Here is a 23,922-nt window from a genome sequence, read left to right on the forward strand (position 1 = left end):
GCTGACCTCGGAAGGATGACAGGCTGAGTCAACCCCCTGGTGTATTAATTCAGTGGCCCAACAGGGCTTGAACTCAGGACTTTTTGGATCCCAGGCCGCTGCCCTAACCACTGCGCCAACACCAGGCATGCATATATATATATATATATATATATATATATATATATATATATATATATATATATATATATATATATATATATATATATATATATATATATATATATATATATATATATATATATATATATATATATATATATATATAATATATATATATATATATATATATATATATAATACATATGCAATTTCAGTACTTTTGAGTGTCATGGGACTTTTAATGGGTAATTAAGTGTACGTGCACTGCGAAGTTGTTTTATAGTCGGGTCTTTAAATCCTTAGATCTGACAAACCAACCACCCTGCCATTCCAATTCACAACTCCTCCACTGAACTAGCGCTTTACCAGGCTCCCCTTGCTGTTCAGTTTGAGTTTTCACAGTGCGTCAACACACCTGATTCCTGTCCAATCAGGAGCGAACAGCGCATCAACACACCTGATCCCTGTCCAGCCAAGTGTGCACAGAGCGTCCGATACCGAGGCTCCGCCCCGCTCAGGGAGCGGATAAAAAGACCAGGCTCCCTTTGGAGGGGTGTTCATGTTCGTGTTGGTGTCAGAGCCTGGTTGTGTGTCGGAGCCTAAGGAGAATCACTTGCTTCACCTGCCTCGCCGCCTCTTCGCTTGTTTTTGCCGTCTGGATCATGCTGGCGTCTGCCGCTCCACTCCTGGTGCCTTCGTCCTTGACGCCACGTGAATCTGCGGTTTGAGTCCCGCCACTGAGCCAGATCGTCGAAGACCACACGAGGCAGACAGGTCCAAGCACAGGCTCTGGCCTCCAGCTCACCTTTCCTTGAGCTGGAAGCCTTCAATAAAGACACGACGGGGTCCGTTTCTTTTGGGTGTGTGTCTGTGTGTGGGCCCCGTCTCTTAAGTAGAATTGTTCATGCTTTTGCTCACTGTATATTGCCTGCCTGATATTCGGATAACTCTGCTCTTACGTGCTTCCCGCCCTGCTTATTATTGTAATAAATTTCCCTGTCGTTGAATGTCCCAGCTCGTTCCCTGTCATTTCTTTTATTGGCTTAGCATGGTGCGTGTTGAGGAATAGCGAGGCAGTAAATTGTTCATTTGGACCGACGGGCCTTAGTAACCATCCACTCGGGTTACACACGGTTCGGGCACGGTAGCGGCTCGTCCCGCTCGAGATCTCGAGGTGTGAATTCCCCGTTAGCTTTGCCGCGTGGGTAATTAGGTATATTGAAGTTTTGCAATTAACCCTACGCCACGTGGTCGAATTATTTGCGATTCATGGCCTGTAAGGGACCCGTGCCTTTCAGACTTATCCGAGGGTCACGACCTAAATTCCGGTGTGTTCGGTGGAGTTGACTATACTGCTCCCTCTAGCGGTCGTGCTCGCCACCGATACCCGGCCCTACAACAATATATGGTCTAACACTCACAAGGGGTTGTTTGTATACAATCGCTGTCGTTTTGGCCTTAAATCGGCCGCTGCCATATTTCAATGTAATCTGCAGAATTTACTGAAAGCAATTTTCAAGATGTTTTGATCACCAGTCATAATGATCTTGAACACTTGTGTAACCTTGAGGCGGTTCTCAAACATCTTGTCGAAGCCGGTGTTAAGGTGAAACATGACAAGTGTATATTTATGTTGCCAGAAGTGGGATTTCTCAGTCGTATCGTCAGTGCTGATGGCATGAGGCCCAGAAAGTCCAAGACTGAGTATCGTGTACGGTCCAGTGAGGCTGCTGTTGGCTCGGCCGAGTGAGGCCTGCTTTGATGGAATAAATGGCACTTGATTCTCTCCGTGTGTCCTCATCATTGTGCGAAAGACACCACAACGCGATGAGGATTCATGTCGAACCATGACTTCATCGCAGGGTAAAGGTCAGAAGATGGTCGCATCAGTTTCAATGCCATAGCTGCTGGCAGGTCATGCGTTCACAATTCCCCATCTTGGTCAGCATATCAGGAACTCCTTTCGTCCTGGCTGCATGCAAGCAGGGCATCACAGGGCCAGCTGCCACTGCAGTATTGTCAGGGGTGTGGTGGTTCACACTCTCGTAGGAACTGTCTATTTCAGAGTGTCGTGCCAAAGGAAACCGTGATTGCGAATCAGTGGGATGCTCTTTTGTGCGTCCAAAGGGGACGAGTTGGAGGGGTGGAAAGAGAGAGAGGAGAGAAGATGTGTGAGGCAAAAGATTCTGAGCCGAGTCATGTATAGGTCTGTGAGTGTAGCGTGTACCTCCGTGGGACGCTCCGCTTGAGCGATCCCACCTCAAGAGTCGGCACATTATCTCCTGCTTAGTCACTTTACTTTTCCGAGGCTCGTGGAAACGTGTGTTCCACACTGGTCCCAGAAGAATGTCTGTCGCACACCAACCATGAGTGTAGATCCAGCGACGGGCAGACAACGAGGACCAGTGAAGAAGAGGGCGGAGATGAGAGGGTGAGGTAGGCAGGCGAAAAAGAGGGTGGACGGCTTCTTGATCCACCTTTTATAAGCCCTGGACGAAGGGTGGGGTGACAACCCGAAGCTACGCCCCATGACCCGAATCGTGCTTCTCTATTGGGCCACGGTGGTCTTGGCCACACCCTGCAAGGCTGCTAGAGCCGGAAGCGGTCTCATTCGCAAATCCGGCGCGACACGGCCCGGAGCTCCGTACCGAACTCCCGGACTGCTCCTCCCATGCTCTCCCCGTCCTGCCGTGTTCTGGTGACTGGGTGAGGGTCGTATCAATCCCACGTGCCATTCGTGGCACCCCCGGCGAGATGCGGTTGGTGCAGCTAACGTTATTGACTTGTCCCCGCATCACGTGGTCCAAGTAACCTGAGCCGTGCAGCACGGCTCTGTTTAGTAATGAATTGTATCGAAACAGTTGTTCCAGGAGGTGCGGGAATATTTTTCTAATGTACGGGAGATGTTGGTGGTCGAGGTGATGAGTTTTTGGTGAGCAAGGTGACATTCCGCTGTAAATTGGCATGCAGATTTGAATGAAAGGGCGCGCCGGGTAGCGTCTTTGTTCTTGTTGTGATTTGCTCATGTTAGGCTGCTTGGTGCCTGTTATTAATATTGTGTGTGTTGCTTGCTTGCTTTATTTGATTTGTACCATGGATAAAAGGAAAGGGTTGGAATGGAAATCAGGATTGAATAAAAGTTAGAGATATAATTAGACCAAACTATAAGACCCGTGCAACGCACTTCATCCCGTTAACCTACTAGACATGAGGGGAAGATCTGACTGCACGAAGAGGAACAAAATAACTGCCTGAGGATCACTGTATGTTGGGTGCCATTGCCTTAGAGGCATGTGGTTTTGCAGAACCGCAACAACAGCAACACCAATGCAACACCCCCACCCCCGTGAATGTAACGCAGGACAGTCAGCTTCGCAGTGGATACCGGGGCATCAGTCAGTCTCGTGAGTAAGCAGACCTGGTGTCGTTTTGGATTGTCCGGTGTTCACCTTAGTCCACCCTCCCCTTCTTCGTACTTACACTGGCGAGTTGACCAAACAATTGGGTTTGATGGATGTAGTGGTTTGTTAAATGAAATAAACAGCGTATGAATGACCAGACACAAGAGCCAACAATTGATTGCCCAGCCCAAGAGAAAGTTCAGCTTCGGTCCTTCATTGGGCTCGTTCAGTATTACCAGATATGTCAGCAACCTAAGCATTGAGCTCAGCCCATTGACTCGCACGCTGCGTCGAGATGTTCGTTGGAGGTGGAATTCGACGGAACAAGCAGCATTCGAACGAGTAAAACCTTGTCTTCCTGAAGAGACAATTCTCACGCATTACGAACCTTCACGTCTTCTCATTCTTGCACGTGACAGCTCGTCGTACGGCATTGGTGCTGTCTTGACTCAGGCAAAGAATGACGGGAGTCAGCTTCCAGTGTTTTGCATCACATGCTCTGATGGCCACAGAGCAGAATTATCCTCAAATTCAGCATGAAGCGCTGAGTCTGGTATGGGGCGTGTTGAAGTTTCGTCACTACTCGATAGGTCGACATTTCCTCCTACAAAATGATCATCAGCGGCATCAGCTCTTGTTCAATCCTCGGAAAGGTATTCCAATCACTACCGCTGCTCGACTACAGAGACGGTGTCTCTTTCTTAGTGCGTATGACTACGAAATCAAATGTTGTGCTTCCGAACAGCACGCTAACCGTGATGGCCTGTCTCAACTGCCGTCTCCTAAGGTCATCGCTGAACCCACAGACGAGCTCAAGGTGTACATGTTTGACCAGATCAAGCCTGGTCTGGTATTCGCTTTGGACGTGACCGCTGACATTCGTCACAATCCCGTTTTGTTGCGTATTGCGCACGTTGTATTGTCTGGATGTTGGCGCGAGTTGCTCTTGACGTCAAAAATATGCTCCATACGTATCGCGTGCTCCCGGGCTGTCTTTAGCTCAAGGTTGTGCTATTCCCACTTCATTTCCTCAGAACTGTCTCAATCAGTTGCACGAGGGTCACTTTGGCGTGGTGATTTGGTGAATGCGAAGAGTTTAGCCCGGAGTTTGTTGTGGTGGCCTAGGCTTGATGCAAACATTGAGCGGACGGTAAAAGCATGTGCCATCTGACTGATGCTGATAATCCCTCCCGTGTCTCGTGTCCACCCACCGATAGAGCATGACAGTGCATGTAGATTTTGCGGAGCCAGTAATATAATGGGCCGTTTACTTATGGTGATGATCGACGCTTACTCAAAGTTGCCGGAAGTGGCTGTCATGCAGTCCATCTCGGCAAACAATAGTGGGGCAACTCAGCATAACAATTGTTCATTAAGTGAGGAAAGCACCAAATTTGGCACACTAGTAGCCTAACATATTACGAACACATTTGGATATTGGGCCATCTCAAAATTTTTGATGGCAGTGGAAAATGGCTGCCACAGCCATCAGCGGCTGAATTTGAGATGGCCCAATATCCAAACCTGTTCATAATATGTTAGGCTACTAGTGTGCCAAATTTGGTGCTTTCCTCACAAAATGCACAATTGTTATGCTATATTTAGCTAAGTTGACCCACAATTTGGTTCGTGGACAGCCAATGTTTGGTTTCATATCGAATCGAGTCACGATCACACACAAACAATTTGGTAAACTGACATAGGTAATATTATGAAGCGCGATTTATTGCTTTTTTTGGCGGGAAACATATTTACCTCAATGCCGGAGCGGTCAGATGTTCATTTCAAGCCAACACGATTAAAAAGGCTGTTTTTCTTTTTCTTACATTTACACCAGTGAATCAGTCGTTCAATGGTTACACCGTGTGCTCTGATTCTGGAAGGACGGCGGTTCGAACCCTGATGGGGTGATGTGGTGATGTGGTGATCCCATCCCAAACGCTTTAAAATGTCACGTGATGCTTTCTTGCTTGCTGATCGGCATCGAAAAAGCGACGGAACAACGGCGCTGGCTCTGATGGGCCTAATGTTTTCCTTTTTCGTTGAAGTTCCTTGAAAAATAACTTACGTGACGATTCCGATAATAATCGATAAGGCTGTGTATAGGTAAGGCGGTGTATAGGTAAGGAGGAATTTCTTCTTTTTTTTTTTTTTTTTGGAGAATTGCTTTGCATTCATTCGGAAAAAAACTCAATCTCATGAAGTGTTGCGTCGAATGAAACGGATTGAAATTCCTGACAATATTTTTCGGAATTGGATAAAAGCGAAGCGCCTAATTCTGTTCGGTGACTGCTGGCCGATGACGTCATTTCCGGCTGCTGTTGCCAAGGACGCCGACAGTTTTGCACTTCCATGTTTGTTAATTTATTGACTGCTTATATTATTAATCAGTTCGAGCCAATACGTTCAGACCATGGCCACGGCTGTACCGAGCGCATCCACGGTGTTCATGCTGATGATCAGTGGGCAGGTTGAAAGCGGACTGGTGAGATGATTCCTTTATTTCTTTTTCTCCCGAAGCTATTTCTCTGTCCAACGGATCTAGATCATTGAATGTGATTTGTAACAGAAGCAGCCATCGGAGACGTCACGAATTCGAACTCACAATGGATCATTTTAAAAGGATCGATCATGGACAAACAACAACAACAACAACAACAGCGCAGGTTTTTATGAGCCTGATCTAATGGTCTTGCTCTCTTTCGTTGAAGTTCCTTGTAAGGGAACGAACTTTCTTGGGCAGACCAAATTTTCAAGATATCCTCCAAAGCCACCCGTCTTATGGGCATCCTCCATCATGCAAGGTCTTTCCTTGGCTCATCTGAACTTTTGACGACCAAATGACCCCATTCCCAAGTACAGTTAGGTACTCCCTTCCCCCCCCCCTTCTCTCTCACCTCTTTTCTTTTGTTCCTCTTCTGTTTCATCCCCGCCTTCCTCTTCCAATTCTTGCTGTACTTCAGCTTGTTCACCCTCCCCATGCTTCTTTCTCCACCCCTGCCCTTGATCTCACTCGCTCTCCTGGTGGTGTTTCCCCCTTTCCATTTTTGTTCTATCATTTCCATGAGCCTCGACCATGTATACAAAATATAATTCGCTGACGATGTACTTTGGGACCATCTTGTTTTGTTTTACGTGCACACGTAACCCTTCTTTAACAACGTACTTCGGTTTCAGGGTTAGTATCTGAAAGGATCGCTTTCAACCATCATTGGGTCAAGGTCCCATGTTATTCAGTTCCAAATCATGGGATGACGACCTGATGTCATCCCTCTTTGATCTTGTAGTGATAAAGCAGAGGCAGTGTTTCCACCACACGTCAGCACCAAATACCATGTGACCACTCCTCATTTTCATAAATGCCAAGAATTCACAATGTTTCAGAAAAGCGATGATAATAGAAACCTCTACGCCAAGAAAACTTATAGAAAGCCAAGGTGAACAACGAATAGCCAAGATCTTGTGAAAAAGCCAAGGAGTGGTCACACTGACCAAATACCGTAATGTATCCCCCCCCTCCCTCCACTGTCAAACCTTTCTTCGAGTTTCATCGACCTGGTTCCCAACAATTCGCAAAATTTGATTCTGCTGAAACTGACTTAATATCGTGACGCGAATGATTAACTGGTAATAACAGAAATATTACGAGAACCACACTTTGTACTGTGTGAGTTTAATTGAATGCAAAGATTTACAAAATGCATACAACGCCGGATTGAAACCAGGCGTAGTGGCGTGCGCCTGCAATCCGGCTACTCGGAGGCTTGGGTTGGAGGATCGCTTGAGGACGGGAGCCCTGCACTGGGCCGCGCTATGAGAGGGTGTAGGGCAGCCCGGAATCATGGTGAAACCCAATCCTTATCCCTGTGTCGTAAGAGGCGACCAGGGTTGCGTCAGGAAGGGAATCCGGCGTAAAACCTGTTCCAAGTCAGTATGCGGATCATAACGGATGATCCGCTGTGGCGACCCCTAACGGGAGCAGCCGAAAGACGAACAACAACAACAACATACAACGCCGGATTGAACAGTTTACGTTTTGTATCCCACTGATAGGACGGATCTGCATCCGGATCTTCACCAAAATCGAATCAATTTGTGCTTGACACACACCCAACCTGTCCACGAAGTTTGGGCTGAATCCATCCATAACATTTTGACAAATCGTGCTCACTGACAAACAAACAGACAGACAAACAAACGGGTAATTACATTACCTCCGTCCACCTTAGGTGGCGGGGGTAATAAGCAACGAAAGTGGAAATAAAGGAGGAAAAAAAAACAAATGCACACACACGTAACAATGATAATTTGCATCAGGCCAACAAGTTACTAAAGTGGAATCACGACTGTGCAGTAAACTGTGAAATCCAAATGGCTATCAACCACAGATTGCAGTCCTAGTTTTTGTAGAACCTTGTACTTTGGCTTGTGTATAAATAGAGGCTCATAGTCCGGGAGCCAACCGATCAAAATTAAAAAAAAATTGCCCGGTCTGCTATAAAATTTTTGTGTTGATTTTCATAAAGAGACACCCTTTGAGTATATGAAAACCAATGTTGGCAATGGTGAAACTCTTGCGCAACAACACAGTCAGCACTTTTGCGAGCCCCCTCTGATAACAAAATGTTGGCAAAAGCGAAGATGTAGGATGGGGGTAGGGGTAATTCATATTGTCCTAAAATCATAACCACTAAACCTATATACACAAATGACCCCTCATATTAAAGAGGAGTTCATTTCCTATATCACAATTGGTGTAGATTTAACCTACCTACAATTGACAAGGTTATATGTCAAACAACAAAAGATTTATGTAACTCAGAAATGCTTGACTATCAATGGGGTCAGGAACAAGAACATACTTTTACATGCCATGGATTTAAGGAAGATAAAATTAGAAATGGATTAACACAATATTGTGACATGAAACATCCTATCAGGGAGGAGGTAAACGACAGAGGGCAGCAAGTTCTAGAATGTGCAGAGGATCAATGAGGATCAGGGAGACAAAGACATCACACTTGAGTACACGAGTGACAGAAAAGAAAGCAAGCAGGGGGGGGGGGTCAGTAAGAGTAGACTAATTGGGGCTGTGGAATTAGTAGGAGGAGGAGGAGGAGGAGGTATAGTGGGTGGGTAGGGAGAAATCATGAGGCAGTGATCTCAAAAGACTGGAGGGAGGAACACGAGACAATGGGCACAGACGTTCCGGTAAAAGTACCAATTGGTTGAACTGTTTGAAATGTAGGGCCAACGCCTCAGTTTGAATGGGAAAGCTGAGTTTGAAAGGAAGTGCTTTGAAGTCACACTGAATTGCAATTTAAATTTTAGTTTTTTGTAAGAATACTTGCTCGCCGACTCGAGTCCTTTCTTGAGGACATGATGAAGCAGTTAAAGACCTGGAAAGTGAAAATTTCATTTGTTCGTAAGACATTCTGTTTGATTTGATGGTTTATCCTTTGAAGCATGTTTTGCTATGCCTATGCACATTTGTTGTGACTTTGCACATCGGTATACCAATGCGTGTTTGTTTTTTCACCAGTTTCCAGAGTTTGACGACTTGTATCTCAAGTACTGCTTCGTGTTTGGGAACGATTGGGCCCCAACAGCTGTAAGTTATTTTGTAATCCTCTTTTATTTGTGACATTGATGACATCTTGAGCTTGCGTTTAGATGATCGGCCCTTTCCCTTTTTTCAAAAAAAGCAATCACTGGTAACCATCAGGATAGCACAATCAATCAAATCAACCTGAGAGATCACCGATTGGTTCATGTCCTGCAGCAAGGGAAGATCATAGGTTTGAAGGAAAATCTTTGTAGTCAAGATCAAATACACTGTGATCACAATTCTATCATCACATCATAACCTCATCCAGAATTTCTGATTGTGGACATATTGCCTGGAGGATTCCCCTTCTCTCCACCTGCCCCAACTCTCCCTCCCCCTCTGCCCGGTGATGGATGGATCAGACATTGCAGGTCACTGCAGAACAACTGACACAACACTTGTGTGTATACAGTAAGCCCCCGTTTCTCGCGGGGCTTACGTTCCAAACCTCCCCGTGCTAAGTGAAAATCCGCGATGAATGGACGCCTCCCCCAAAAAATCGACTCGTCTCGTCTGGTCGGTTTGGCAGTGATTGGGTTTGAGGTGCCTGAGATCGACTAGTCTGGTCTGGTCGGTTTTGAGGTGCTGGGTATGAGCAGTGCTCGTCCAACAGCGGCAAACCTTTTTCCTTCCCAAAGCATATATTGAGCACCTTCACCTTAACCTTCTCCTAGAGCGTCCCAGGACCTTCCTCTGGCGCTTCGTTTCCTTGCCAGAAGCCTTAGAAGGTGCAGGGCGTTTGGGCGGCATCGTGGGGCTTGGAGAAAAAAACGTAGAAAATATTCGAAGTTCACAAGCGAAACTTTGTCTCGTGCGTTGTGTGACTGGTCGAGCGCCACGCGTTATAATTTATTGCTTAAGTAATTTATATTTTATATATTATTACCGCGATGTACCGGGGGAATCCGCAGAAAAAATTAGTTACGTTCCAAGGGAAAACCCGCGATGAACCGGGGGCGAGATAGGTGAACCGCGATGAAGCGGGGGTTGACTGTATATATATATATATATATATATATATATATATATATATATATATATATATATATATATATATATATATATATATATATATATTTATATATTGTTACGGCCTGGAGCTTCCTTGGGCAGGGCTCATTCCCTCCCAATCCTTCCTTCGCACCATACACGCTGCAGTTACATTCACTCTCAGGCCGCTGACCCACATTCATTCCATACATGCTCATTCTCACTTACACATTTCCATTCACACTGGCACCATCTACTAACACCATTCCCACTGAATAACTTGTGCTCACCCTGTCATCCCTTACACTACACACATTCCTTTTAACTCTGTCGCTAAGATAGCTACGTCCCCACGACATGTCAATCGTCTCTCACACTCTGTTTCTCTTACTCCTATTTAGTTCTAACCCCCCCTATCCTAGTGCTCCTGTGCCCTCATGTGGGCATAACTTCTCCTGCTACCCCCACTTCTAACCTAATCTAGCCTAGTGCTCCATTGCCCAATGAGGGCCACTTCCAATGCCCTCACCAGCATTATTATTTTTACACTACCCTCCTCTAACTAATCTATCGCTCGCTAATGCTTACGCTCCTTTGCCCAGGAATGAGGGAGGGTTATGCACGTCACTTGGTGGAAGGTATGGAATGGGTCCATGCCTTCTCGCACCGCCAACTCCATCTGGCGGGTGTAAAGCTGAAGCGCAGATGTGTCCATCGAAGTCAGGCGAGCGTATACTCTCCGGGGATGAAGATTTGGTTTTTCAATCCCTGGAGAAGGAAGGGCAAATGTCCAAAGCTCACCTTGCCTTGGCAGGGCCCAGGGGTCGTCCTGTTGCAAATCTGTGATGTGGTGATTAAGGTAAAATTGGGGCCACATGCCCTTCCCTGGATCGTCCACACCGACCGACTACGACCTTCCAGGGGCGATGAAATGCCCTCCTGGATCGCTCCAACCTTTGATGTGGAGATTACGCCAAGCACCTCCGTGAACGCTGGGGGCTCATTAGAGTAGAGTGGGGTAGAGAGTTTTTGAGCAATGTGGGTGCAGGTGAACAACCTATTCCCGGGCAAAGTTTCATTCGCATTAGCGGGTGATAGATTAGTTAGAGGAGGGTAGTGTGAAAATAATTATCCTGGTGAGGGCATTCGAAGTGGCACTCACCGGGTAAAGGAGCACGAGGTGAGATTAGGTCAGAAGGGGGGATTAGTATTACAACAGTTATGCCTGCATGTGGGCATGAGAAATAGTTGCTATTTTTTTTCCTCGATCTTGACTGGCATGTCTTGACTGTGCATTTTTGGTATTCACCACAATTTAATTCCGTTTTGTTCAAGCTGCAGTTAATAATGAAATACTTTTATACACAAACTGCATCAGTGTAAAAAAAATGTAAATGCCGGTTTCGCTTTGATGAACCCAGAGTTTATTTATCCAGGGGCTGGAGGAGGGAATCTCACAGATTTCTACGAAGAATCAAGGGAGTCAAGAGCTTCTCGTGTGGAACTTTCCTCTGGACGTCACCTTTAAAAGCACAAACCCGTTTGGTTGTGAGCAACTTGCTGTGATTTGTTGTTGATTAGGTTGTCATTGTGATGATTATCTCTGCCACCTAAGGTGGACTGAGGTTATGTTTTCACCCATGTTTGTCTGTTTGTCCGTCAGTTTGTCTGTGAGCAGGATATCACAAAAAGTTGTGGATGGATGTAGCTAAAGCTTGGTGGAGAGCCTGGGTGTGAAGCAAGGATGAATTGATTATATTTTGGTAAAGATCTGGATCCTGATCCAGATTCTTGAAATTTTGAAAGTGATTCTTCACCATTGATTGATAGGGCTAAAAACAAGATGTAACACAAAATCTCAAATCGTTATCGACGGATTCTGACGACCATTGGTGGACAGGTTTGGTGTATGATGAGGATGAATTGATTCTATTTTGGTGAAGACCCAGGTCCAAATGCGAGAGTTTTTTTAAAAGTGATTCTTCATAATTGTGAGATGGGCCAAAAGCAATATGTTGTTCGTCTTTCGGCTGCTCCCGTTAGGGGTCGCCACAGCGGATCATCCATTATGATCCGCATACTGATTTGGCACAGGTTTTACGCCGGATGCCCTTCCTGACGCAACCCTGGTCGCCTCTTACGACACAGGGATAAGGATTGGGTTTCGCCATGATTCTGGGCTGCTCTGCACCCTCTCATAGCGCGGCCCAGCGCAGAGCTCCCGTCCTCAAGCAATCCTCCAACCCAAGCCTCCGAGTAGCCGGATTACAGGCGCACGCCACTACGCCCGGTTGGCCAAAAGCAATATATATAGCATGATATTTCAAAAAGTTGTTGACAACTTGTGACAAAAGTTGGTGGATCAGTTGTTCGTTAGGTGACAAGAACAAGCCAAATTGATTTTGGTGCAGGTCCGGATCCAGATCCGGCCTATCAGTGGGAAACAAAACGTAATCGATTCAGCCTGTTGGAGGTATGCGCTCCACTGAGTGCTGTTCTAGTTGATGTTGTGTCTGTATCTACTTCTTCACCTCATGGAGAGGTTTACTTGGTTAGAAACCGAGAAGAAAATATTTGACACACAGGGGAATTTTAAACTCGGTTATTAGACTTGCATTACGCACACCATGACAAAAAGACTTGAAGAGTTTTATTTGTGTGTACGTATATAATATATATGTATATATTTTTACATGTATAATTTCATCAAAGTTAATATGTTATGGTCAACCATCAGTCTAGAAACTGAAACTAGAGTTTGTCATTGTTGTACTTCATTGTTAAATTGGATTTTTGTGTCTTGAATCAATTTTGGCTGGATTTTTGATGCATTTTGCTGCAGGGCCGCAGTTGGTGTTAAGTGTGTATGGACCTGATGTGTTTGGAAATGACGTCGTGCGTGGTTACGGTGCAGTGCACATTCCCATTACACCTGGCCGGTAAGAGTGTGGCGCTTATCTTTTAACACGATTCATATTATGTTTCCATGGTAAAATGCTAGATTCAAGCCAAAGCTGAATTGGTCTACTGAAAGCTGTCTTTGGGCCATCTATTTATTACATGTGCAGTGTAATATCCTTGTTGTGTTCTCTTGGTGATGATTGACTGTGAAGTTTTGCTAACGTGTACATTGGCATTGAGGGTTGGCGAGTTTTCTCGCGACTCTAGATTGTGCGCATGTTGGAAACCACACATGCTTCACCGGTTCAATAGGAACCGGTTGCAGCACATTAGTTTGTGACAAAATTGTCACAAACTGAGGATGAGGATGAGATTGGTCAGTCTTGACGGCCTAATTAACCTTTGGGGTCATCACACATCAGCTCAACCAGAAAAGGGGCATTTTAATACCCATCCCTCTCAGAATTTGAAAGGAAAATTCACCTGAGGCTTTTCAGGCACATTGAGTTTTTAAAAATTCTCGCCATTTTTTTATTTTATCATTATTTCTCCTTCCTGTGACCTTTCAAAAGTCAACCAAAAGTGAAAAAGTGGCCTTGACAATATAAATCACCCTGGGCTCAAATTAGATGCTATAATCGTGGCTCCTTCACTTCCTTTTCTCAATTTAAAAAAAAGTTTTGCACCATTCCCCCAACCACTCAACCCACAGGTCCATTGGTTTAATACATTTATGGCCTTTATCCCAACATTATTAGTGACATGAGATTGGCCTGTTGTAGTGATGTCAAATGCTCATACTTGAGGCAGAGTATATTCATAATTACTCGGGAGGCTCAAGAGTTGACTGGACCCAGGACTCTTTTTTTTATTTTTTATTTTTATTTTTTTTAATTATTATTATTTGTTTTTTTTTGAGTTGTCAGAATTGAATTATACACAAAACTAGAACAGCATTCGGTAGAACACACATCTTTCCAGGCTCAACAGTTTATGTTTTGCATCCCACTAATGAGCGAGATCTGGATCTGGTCCTGATCGAAAATCGAATCGGCTTATTCTTGTCACAAAACCAACTCATCCACATAGTTTTGTCATAACTCGTCCACAACGTTTTTGAGATCTGATATACATCGTTTTGACCACATCTCTCAATGATGAAGAAGCACTTTAAAAAATTCTCAGATCTGGATTCAGATCTTAATCAAATTTGAATCAATTCTTCCTTGTCACACACCCAACCTGTCCACCAAGTTTCGTCCGAATTTGTCCACGACTTTTTGAGCTATCCTGTTCACAGACAAACAGACAGATGGGGATGAAAACATAACCTCCATCCACCTTTGGTGGTGGAGGTAATAACCTCTCCCTTAAAGTACAGAGAGAGGATTGGTTGAGTGGAAGGAGAGGTGGTGGAGAGACATGTGAGGCAAGGTGCTGTCATTGTTAGGTCACTTGTCTGTCCCATCCGTTAGGTCACCTAACAAGTGCTGTCACATGTCTATTTACACGGCTTCTGAGGGCTTTTGACCCTTGAGGCCTTTAACCTTTAAGTTTTTTTTTAAAAAATCATGGCACATACGGTGAGTGAATGACACAAAATGATCTATGGCCTTTCAGCACCGTTTATGAGGGCACCCTTAGCATGCAACAATTGCCTGCATGGTTTGGGTTATGTAACATTATTAAACGGCACCAAAACATGAGATTTTGGTTCCATATAACGGAGGCTTTCACCATAGTTTTTGAGGTTGTACCGTTTAAAAGCCAAGTTTGCAAATCCAGAACTTTTGTTCACTTTACAGGCACACGCGGACCATTCCTATGTTTGTTCCGGAATCTTCGTCATTATTGCAGAGATTAATGAGGTAAGTGCAAATGTATCAATTGTATCATGGAGTCCAATTGATTTGTTGTTTTCGATCGGCAGTTTGGGTGAAACTGTGGAATTGATCTCGCTCATCATGTATGTGCCTGTTTTTGTCCAGTTGGTTGAAAGGACGGAGACCGGAATACACAGACCTGAGAGTTGTTGCACGCGGTGAAGGACGTGAAGGCAAGATTTTAAATATAGTCCATCAGTATTTTAATTGTAAAATTTTAATTGTTGCTTGTCCATGCATTGCTCTGTCCACTCCATGAACAAACATGACATGGATAGAAGCCAAAATTGTGTTGTTCTGCGAAAAAAAAATACGTGGTTGTCTGAAATGAATGCTCAAATTGGCTCCGGCACCGGTCAGCAAATGATAACAGACACTTTTACGTTGACAAAAAAAGGGTTTTAATAATGTGTGACCACCCTTGACCACAATACAAGCTTGTAAAACGTATAATTGACCAAATCAGATAACCCTTTTCTTGCTGCGTGATGTTGCGTCATTCGCCGGCGATTGTGGCCACTTGTAGTTGATCACGAGATAGTCGGTTGACTTCTTGACCACAAACACACCTTGCTAGGAAGTCCCAAGCATGCTAAATCAGATTTGAGTCCAGAAATCGTGCATGCCTCCCCATGTGGGTGATGATGTGTTCAGAAAGTGCAGTGTTGATGGCAACTTGAATGGGCATTGTCCTCCGTACAAATTAATTTGGGGCGTTTCTGTTGGTCTAGACTCTAGAGTGGTAACTCTCGCTGTCATGATCTCAACCCCTCTGAATGATGACAAGATTAGTTCTTTTCAAACACATGAATGCCAGCCCATACCATCTGACTGCCCACACCAAACCGATCATGCTGCCTCATGGTGCAATTGGCAAATTGCTGCCCACCTAATCTCCAGAATCTACTACATCCATCTATCATTAAAGTCTAGGCAGAATCGAGACACTTCTTTGATGAGAACATTGCACCAACACTTCACGCTCTGTTTGTGATATTGGAATTAGATGTGGAACAGTGCTCGACTGGACTTCATACCACTGGCATAAAGCTTGTCCTAAATTGTCTGGGTCGGAGTTTGGTGGCTAATTGCTCTTTGCGAGCCATTCTGGAGAGACTGTGATGTTGAAAAGCGGTTCCTTCTGACGAGGGTGACGTGATAACGATCCCCATGAGGGGTTGTTACCCTCTGGCGACCTGAATGAGTCCTTTCCGTCAACCGTTCACTTTGAGTTTCCTATAAAGAACACTCCGATGAACGCTGTATGAGGAAGCAAAAGCATTCAGTCATACCTCCTCGAATCATCCTGACTGTGTGAGCCAATTCTTTTGGTGTTGATTGATTCTTTTTTGACGTGCCATCCCATAAGTTCACCTGAACTATGTTCCAGGTGAGTTAAAAATATATCAGAATTATTTTTATTTTTATTACCTACAAAAAAAACATGAACCTGGTTTTTAAAGCACATGATGAAATGTGTTTTGAGGTAATCATGCTCTTTTTTTTATTTTTTGTTCTCCTTGAACACAGGTCCATCATTACTGACGTCATTGAGTGAAGTGTGTGTGTGTGTGTGTGTGTGTGTGTGTGTGTGTGTGTGTGTGTGTGTGTGTGTGTGTGTGTGTGTGTGTGTGTGTGTGTGTGTGTGTGTGTGTGTGTGTGTGTGTGTGTGTGTGTGTGTGTGTGTGTGTGTGTGTGGTGTAGTGTAGAATAGTTAATCTTATTCAGGAAGATGAATCGTGAAGGATAAAGTTTTATCTGTTCTGCAAATTTGTCTGAGTATCATTTATAATTTCCATATTCACACAAAGAAGCGTTTTTAGATGTCGTGGAAAGTCATTTATTGGAGAAGTACATGGCATCACAATATGTCTCGACACATGTTGCAGCAAACTCGCATAATCGTTCAATTAAATATTTTGTGGACATGTGCTTTGCTATGATCCGCATCCAATTAATTGAAGGCCTCATCAATAAAAAAAAATTTGATTCCGTATAAAATAAAAGTATAGGGTCATTAAATTTCCGAGCTCATCCTTCATTAAAATAAAATTCACCATACACGATGAAAATTTGTGAAGAGGCAGATTCCTTGTTCTTAAAAACATGGCCTGTAAATGTGGATGGGCCTCAAAAAGGAGAGACGGCTTGCAAAGTTGAGACGACCCGTAGGCACGGATGCACTGTGGCACACGAGGTACCTTTACCATGTAAACAACTTGGTCCAAAACCATCAAGATCACTTCGACAGCTTTCATTTTAACCGACTCGAATTGCGAATGATGCCCGTAAGGTCGGGAATTTTGTTGAGACGGTCCCCAGCAGTGTTCGTGGCAAACCAATGGATCCAGAGCTCCCTTTGCAATGTTATTTAAAGTTAATTGCACAAAATGTACCTCTCATTCACCCTGTGCATTATCCGTTATAAACATATACATCATGGCTAAAGCATTGCCACACAAGTTTGTCCAACCCCAAACAACGCAGCGTTTATTAACCATATGAGAAAATCCTTTGCAGCAAGTGTTGAGGCAGGTGATGGTTTACTGTCTCTTATCAAATGTTGCTGGCCAGAGCATTCTAAGTTGGTTTGGTTTGGAGGGAAATCGCTCACAAAATAAATAAAAAAGCATCTAAACTGGAACATGTTTGAAAACAACATAATTGCACTTGTACTCGCGCATAAATGAGTCGTCACACAATGAGCTGCATCCAACACGATTAGAACAAATCCTTTATTTTCAATTGCGTTTGAATCTACAAGCTCTTTAAGGGATATTTCCAGGTATTTCCACAAGATCGCACCTTCTTGAATGCAAGGAATAGCATTGTTAGGTTGTGGAACAGGTGTTTGAGTATTGGGTTTGGCACAAGATTGGCTATTTTCTGAGTACAGAGTAAAACCACAAGTGGTTACTGGTTATAATGCACCTTCCCAAGAGGAGGTTTGATTTGTTTGAGAAACTGTAGATGACTATTGTTTGAGTAAAATAATTGTTACCTCCACCACTGAAGGTAGACGGAGGTTATGTTTTCAGCCCTGTTTGTCTGTCTGTCTGTCTGTCTGTCTGTCTGTGAGTAGGATATCTCAAAAAGTTATGCACGTATTCAGAGGAAACTCAGTGGATAGGTTGGGTATGTGACGAGGACGAACTGATTAGATTTTGGTGAAAATCCAGATCCCCATTTGGATACTATGCCTGGTGTTGGCTTAATGGCAACAGAGGTAGACTTGGGATCCGAGGGTCATGAGTTCAAATCGCACTCACCTGTTGAATTAATACCAGGTGGGGTTGACTCTGCCTGTTATCCTTCCGAGGTCGGCAAAATGAGTGCCAGCTTGCTGGTATCCTGTGTGGGAGTGGCGACCCATCCAGGAATGTGTCAAATAGCCAAGGAAACTGCTTCGGCAGTACCAACGCTCTGCACAGAGTATGGTCCCGATGGATGGATTCGGATACTATAAATTATTAAGTGATTCTTCACTATTGAGAGATGGGGCTGAAAACAATATATAGCATGATATCTGAAAAGGCTGTGGATGGATTTGGATGAAACTTGGTGGACAGGTTGGGTGTCTGACATGGATGAATTGATCCAGATGGGAATCTGGCCAATCAGTGGGATACAAAATGTAAACTGTTCAGCCTAGCGGATGTTTGCGCTCTACCAAGTGCCATTAGAGTTTGAATTTGCATCACTTAGGATTTGTTCATAACCATTTTATTTATCATTCCTCTTTTGTGTTCACCCTTATTTGTAGTATTGTGGCATTTTCGTTTAACTCTTGCTTCTCATCACCCCTGCACATGTTACTACTCAGAGTAGTTTCCTTTTAGCAAGATGCATCAATCTGACTTTGGTTCTTATTGACTGAACTACCAAGAACTTGCTTATGGAAATAACGTTGACATTGTTTTCACAAAAATGGTGTGCAACGGGTTAACATAAAATTTCCTGTCTCCATTGCCAGTCACCAGGGTGCGTTCACAAGGCCACGTTCAAGTTTGTTTCAACATTGTGACAAAGGATTTGAAGAAACTAGGTTATGAGACAACATCATCCTTCCCTCACATGTCTGCGGAAGGCTTCGGATCCTCAGCCGCTGGTGCTGCCTCTTTGTTCTAGGCACAGATCAGGATAAGTTAATGGGGGTACTGCATCAGTACCAAAACCACAATCCTGAGAAAATGGTGCACGCATGCAGGCCGAACTTGTAACTGACTTTGCAACAAATGGCGAACCTGGTCAAATATGCGTATGATGAACTAACAAACCAGGCCGAGTTGCCTAAACACATTCAAACAACGATCAGAAAATTGTTGCAGACAGAGTGTTTTGTTGTAACAACTTTTGTTTGGGACCAAATGTCATTTTGACAGCATTACTTTATTTCCTTTAAGCTGTGAGGTTCTTTCTTTGTGGAATGCACTCGTACCTCCACCTGCAGCTTATGCTGCAGGGACTTGTGGGTTGGGTTTTTTAATCCCAATCTCATAATGGTGTGTTTCTCCTGATGCTTAGTCGCTCAGTTTTCCAAAGGTTAGAATCAAAATCCTTAACCCTGCTGCCTTCAGCTGTATTCCAAGTTGCAACCTCCATACCACTTGTCTATTGTTGGACCACCGGGTCACGACAATACACACACACATGCTCTTTACACAAAATTAATGACGAAGGCTTCTGGGTTTTTTTGTTTTTAATTGAGATCATACTGTGAAATCATTTACAGCTTTGAAAGCATTGTACTGATACACTCCTGCATGGTACTACTATGTTTAAACCATAAAATAACATAAACATTGCAATATAAAAATGGTAACAGCAAACCGTAATGATAACAAAAAATAATCCACAATCACCCGAAAATGGTTATGGTTGCCAGTGATGATATATTGTTGTGGGCCGGGGGTCGGTGGCGAGGAACGATGCAAGATGTAGCAGTAGGGCCGTCTCCCACCTCACACCCGGAATCGAAGGTCGTCACCCCGGATAACTCTGGAGTCAACGGGTCTCTTAAAGGACCGTGGTCGCCAATATTTCGACGGCGTGAGGTCGGGTCCACTTGTCTATTCCAATTTACCTAAGTACTCACGCCATTTAACTACCGGGGAAGCCACACTCTCGGCCGGCTTTGTCCGAACCGAGTCGCTGTTACCGACTCTGGTCCGGCGTAACCGAGCAGAAATTACCAAAGCCGCGCCAGTCCAAATGACAATTTACGGCACAAACGGCCTCACTATTTCTCAAGCCCGCACCATGCTGGGTCAATGATAGAAACGACACGCAACGAGCTGGTACATTTAACAGGGGTTTATTTACAATAATCGGGAAGGGAGACACAGAGCAGACTTAATCACGAATATACAGACATTGTATAATGAGCAATCAACTCATATAATTTCTACTTATAGGATGGCGCCACCACAGACACACACACACACACACACACACACACACACACACACACACACACACACACACACACACACACACACACACACACACACACACACACACACACACACACACACCGAAAGAAAATGGACCCGGATTATCTTTATTTCCACCCTCGCAGCCAAGGGGACAGACAGGCTGGAGGTCAGAGTTTGGGCGGTACCTGGCCGCCTAGTGCGGTTTGGCCCGCGACTGCAGGTGTGAAACTTGTGGTCGTCGGCGAGCCCAGACACGGTATAGCGGGGGCCAGGGTCGCTCCTCACAGAGGGCCAGTGGAGATTCCCAGCTCGGACTCCGGGTTATTGCTCGACAAAATGAGAGATGGAAGTCGACAGCTGTGGCATAGTCAGAGGACCAGCTTGAGACACGGCAACGACGACCACCAACGATGCACACCAAGAGCAATGGAGATTTGCTGACCCCTTTCTTCTCCGACAATTCCAACCCAACTCCAGCGAGCACTCAGGGGAGCCCGGCGATTCTTATCCCTCCCCCGGGCGGTGTGGGGTGATCGGTCCTCTGAGGTCATCTTTGCCCTGATTGGACAGGGTTTCGTGGGGTGATGTACTGGCCATCCATGATTGGACAGGGGGGAACCCCCTCCTTTCCTGGGCGGAGTCGGCGTTCTGAGATGAGGAAACCTCCGCCCACGTCAGTGGTCGAACGCATGTGGGCAATGGCGTCGATGGTGCGAATAAGTGAAGGATTGATTTGTTGGCGTTGGGTATTGCAAAAATCTAACTAGACAGAAACTTTGCAGCACACACATGTAATTCCCTTTAGACATAGGGAGGAATCTGACTATACACATACTTATTGATATAACTAAGCTTAGGGACTGCTGTCTGTGTGCAAATGGCTTCCAGATTCGTAACAATATCAACCAATATGTCAGTGTAATCAGGCCAGAATCACACCACGTGAGGAAGCATGAATAGTTCCATTTTCAGAGTGAAATAATCTAACATACAATGTGCACTTTTGGATTCTCAAACGCCAGTTCATATGACACCTCAATCCTTGTATAAATCTTTGACTCCTACTCAATCGACAAGAAGAACGCAAGAGCACCAGCTTATATTCTTGCAACTGGCATGTCTCTCACTCAGGCCTCCAGTTGCCTGCCAAACCTATACTTTCCTGTAGCCCTCTTTAGCTCTTCCTTCTCTGCTTCATACTGCTGCCTGCTCACTCTGCCTGACTGCAAGCCGAATGCCCCCAAGATTGACAGGAGGAGGAGGAGGATATTGGGACCATACTCTGTGCAGAGCGTTGGTGCTGCTCAAGCAGTCTCCTTGGCTATTGGGCACAATCCTGGATTGGTCGCCACTCCGACACAGTATACCAGCAAGCTGGCACTCATTTTGCCGACCCCGGAAGGATGACAGGCCGAGTTAACCCCACCTGGTATTGATTCAACAGCTGAACGGGATTTGAACTCAGGACCCTAGGATCCAAAGCCCACCACCCTAACCATTAAGCCAACACCAGGCATAATGGGGAAAAGGCTTCCATGAAATCCTTGGTTGTCACCTTTGGAGAGAATTAAATTTTGAGAATGCCCAAAGCCAGAACAGCTCAACTCTGCTTCATTTTGCTTGAAGGTGAGGTGGTTGATGTGTGGTTGCTGCAGGTTCATTTTGTGACGGCTCAGCCCAGCTTTCAGCTTTTCCATTAGCTGTGGCTCCAGAAGCTCCAGGTGGGTTTTGCCATTACCAAACATGGTTTCACAGCTTTGGCTGGTCTCCCCCAGAGTCAATTATTCCTTTTCACCATCATCCACAATTTCATCCCCATTGTCTTGTTAAGAACCCCCTCACTAATTAAACATCCACCGACTGAACTCTCGGTTCCCAGTACACATTTTGGAAATAATGTCTTTCCGGGTCCAAGATTGCATTCTTCCAATCGAGCTGTGTGCTCTGAAGAGGCAGGTCCTCTCCACATCTTCCAGGTGGCAAGTCAACAACCTGGGGGAGTACACATTTTCATTTGAGGTTTCTTCATCCAAAACCTGATCTTTTGTCTATTTTTTTTTTTTACAAACCTGGTAATCCATGTCTTCTGTGTACAGATTCCACAATCCTCATGATCTTCCACATCCTCCCAATCATCTTCCTCATCCTGATGATTTCTGGAGACGCACAACATTGTTCAGTTCAACGCTTTGACAACTTGTACCATATGCACAATGCAGTGAAAATGCATTATTCAGAACATCAGCAAAATGGTAACATGAAGGAAAGCGAGTCCAAATGTAATTACGTGTGAAGTAAGATGGGGGCAATCCCCCCCCTCCTGTAAGTACACTCACCTCTCTGCAGTGCTTTTGATCGGTACACTGAACATTTTAATTTGAAACTTCCCACTATACCATCACCTTGAGAGCCCTCTGGTGTTAACACTCAGAATACTGAGCATGTAACAAGGACAAATAAGGTTTTCTGGAGGTAGTGGGGGGGGGGGGGGTGTTGGGGGAGATGTTAAAACAAAATAGGTCGTGGTAAAAATTAAAATCCATAAATCCATGGATTTATAAGCTTCGGAATAAGCTACAGTAGAAACCTTTTGATGGGGACAAAAGTAAAATATTATTGATTCTTCGGAATCTGCAGATGACAATGCTGTGGTTTCTTATGATGAATGAAAATTGCAACTTTTTCTTGATGAATTATCAAAAAGTGCAAGTTTTGAAGTTTGCATCTGCCAAGTGTGCAACCAATATGACTGTGATTGTTCCAAATGCTCCCACTGTTAAATTATACAATGAAATCATACCAGTTATCAATAATTTTGTTTACCTTGATAGAAATATTAATCCAATTGGTGTGATTGATGATGTTATCAGACGATTGAAATTGTCTTGGTTGGCATTCTATAATATAATGAAAACAGAATTTGACACGAATGCGTCTGCATATGCCTCCATCTTTGTTAGATGTCAACCCACTCTTACGTTTGATCTCAATTAAAGGTCACATTAAAAATCACAAATGATTCAGTATGGCAGTTAGTTTTTAAACATGTTGCGATGACCCTTGGAAATATTAAGAATCGTATTGTTGGAGTCGGACGGGTCGTGCCAGCTGCCTGACACAAGTCTGGCAGGTCACCTCAATGCGACCGTAGCAGTCAACCGATTCAAAGACCCCCAGCCGGATCATGTGCTCACTTGTCATGATACCATACTGATTGGGGTCTCTGAGCTGGCCGAGCATTATGCTAATTAGTACCACACGTCTCTTCTCTAATTAGGCCGAGTGAAGCCAGAGATGTGTGGCACGCACGGTCTTGGTATACGGTTACAATGGCGGTTGCCTATTAGCCCTCAACAGGCTTTCATAATTACCAAATATGGGACCACGATAACACAAATTCACTCTGAGACCAGTTATATTTAATGATCAAATAATGGTCACGGGGGAGGAAATATTCACGAATCACTATGAAGAGTCAATAAATAAACCCCTTCACCCAAACTACCAAATATGCGCACAGAACACCAATGATGAACGGGAACCTTAATTACTTAACTTAGGGCCTTAGTCGTACCACAGGAGATAGAGGCAGACAAGACTGG

The 23,922-nt window shown here is 44.5% G+C and overlaps 1 protein-coding gene across 3 annotated transcripts; it reads left to right on the forward strand.

Annotated features, from left to right (window-relative positions):
* The first annotated feature begins 4,132 nt into the window (after positions 1–4,132).
* B9D1 (B9 domain containing 1) lies at positions 4,133–23,356 on the forward strand. 3 transcript variants are annotated; one of them, XM_085855862.1, is made up of 7 exons: positions 4,133–4,156; positions 9,046–9,114; positions 11,538–11,649; positions 12,944–13,040; positions 14,808–14,870; positions 14,991–15,058; positions 22,417–23,355. In XM_085855862.1, exons 5-7 carry the CDS (start codon positions 14,827–14,829, stop codon positions 22,611–22,613), a joined length of 309 nt encoding a protein of 102 aa, XP_085711988.1. In that variant the 5' UTR covers positions 4,133–4,156; positions 9,046–9,114; positions 11,538–11,649; positions 12,944–13,040; positions 14,808–14,826; the 3' UTR covers positions 22,614–23,355. The 3 variants fall into 3 exon arrangements, with proteins under 3 accessions (XP_085711988.1, XP_085711987.1, XP_085711989.1); XM_085855861.1 differs by lacking the exon at positions 4,133–4,156 and adding an exon at positions 5,796–5,988 and having other exon boundaries at positions 22,417–23,356; XM_085855863.1 differs by lacking the exons at positions 4,133–4,156; positions 22,417–23,355 and adding exons at positions 5,796–5,988; positions 18,859–20,415.
* Positions 23,357–23,922: the final 566 nt, after the last annotated feature.

This window comes from Eptatretus burgeri, chromosome 15, assembly GCF_056783735.1.
Source record: "Eptatretus burgeri isolate ZD-2024b chromosome 15, Ebu_testis_v1, whole genome shotgun sequence".
Classification (NCBI taxonomy): domain Eukaryota; kingdom Metazoa; phylum Chordata; class Myxini; order Myxiniformes; family Myxinidae; genus Eptatretus; species Eptatretus burgeri.

What these genes read in the sequence shown, in the direction of transcription:
- B9D1 (XM_085855861.1), top strand. Translation starts at nt 5,917, where the DNA reads ATGGCCACGGCTGTACCGAGCGCATCCACGGTGTTCATGCTGATGATC. An exon ending in AAGCACAAACCCGTTTGGTT is followed by an intron (nt 11,650 to 12,943) that starts GTGAGCAACTTG and finishes ATTTTGCTGCAG; the next exon opens with GGCCGCAGTTGGTGTTAAGT. An exon ending in ACGCGGTGAAGGACGTGAAG is followed by an intron (nt 15,059 to 22,416) that starts GCAAGATTTTAA and finishes TTCTGTGTACAG; the next exon opens with ATTCCACAATCCTCATGATC.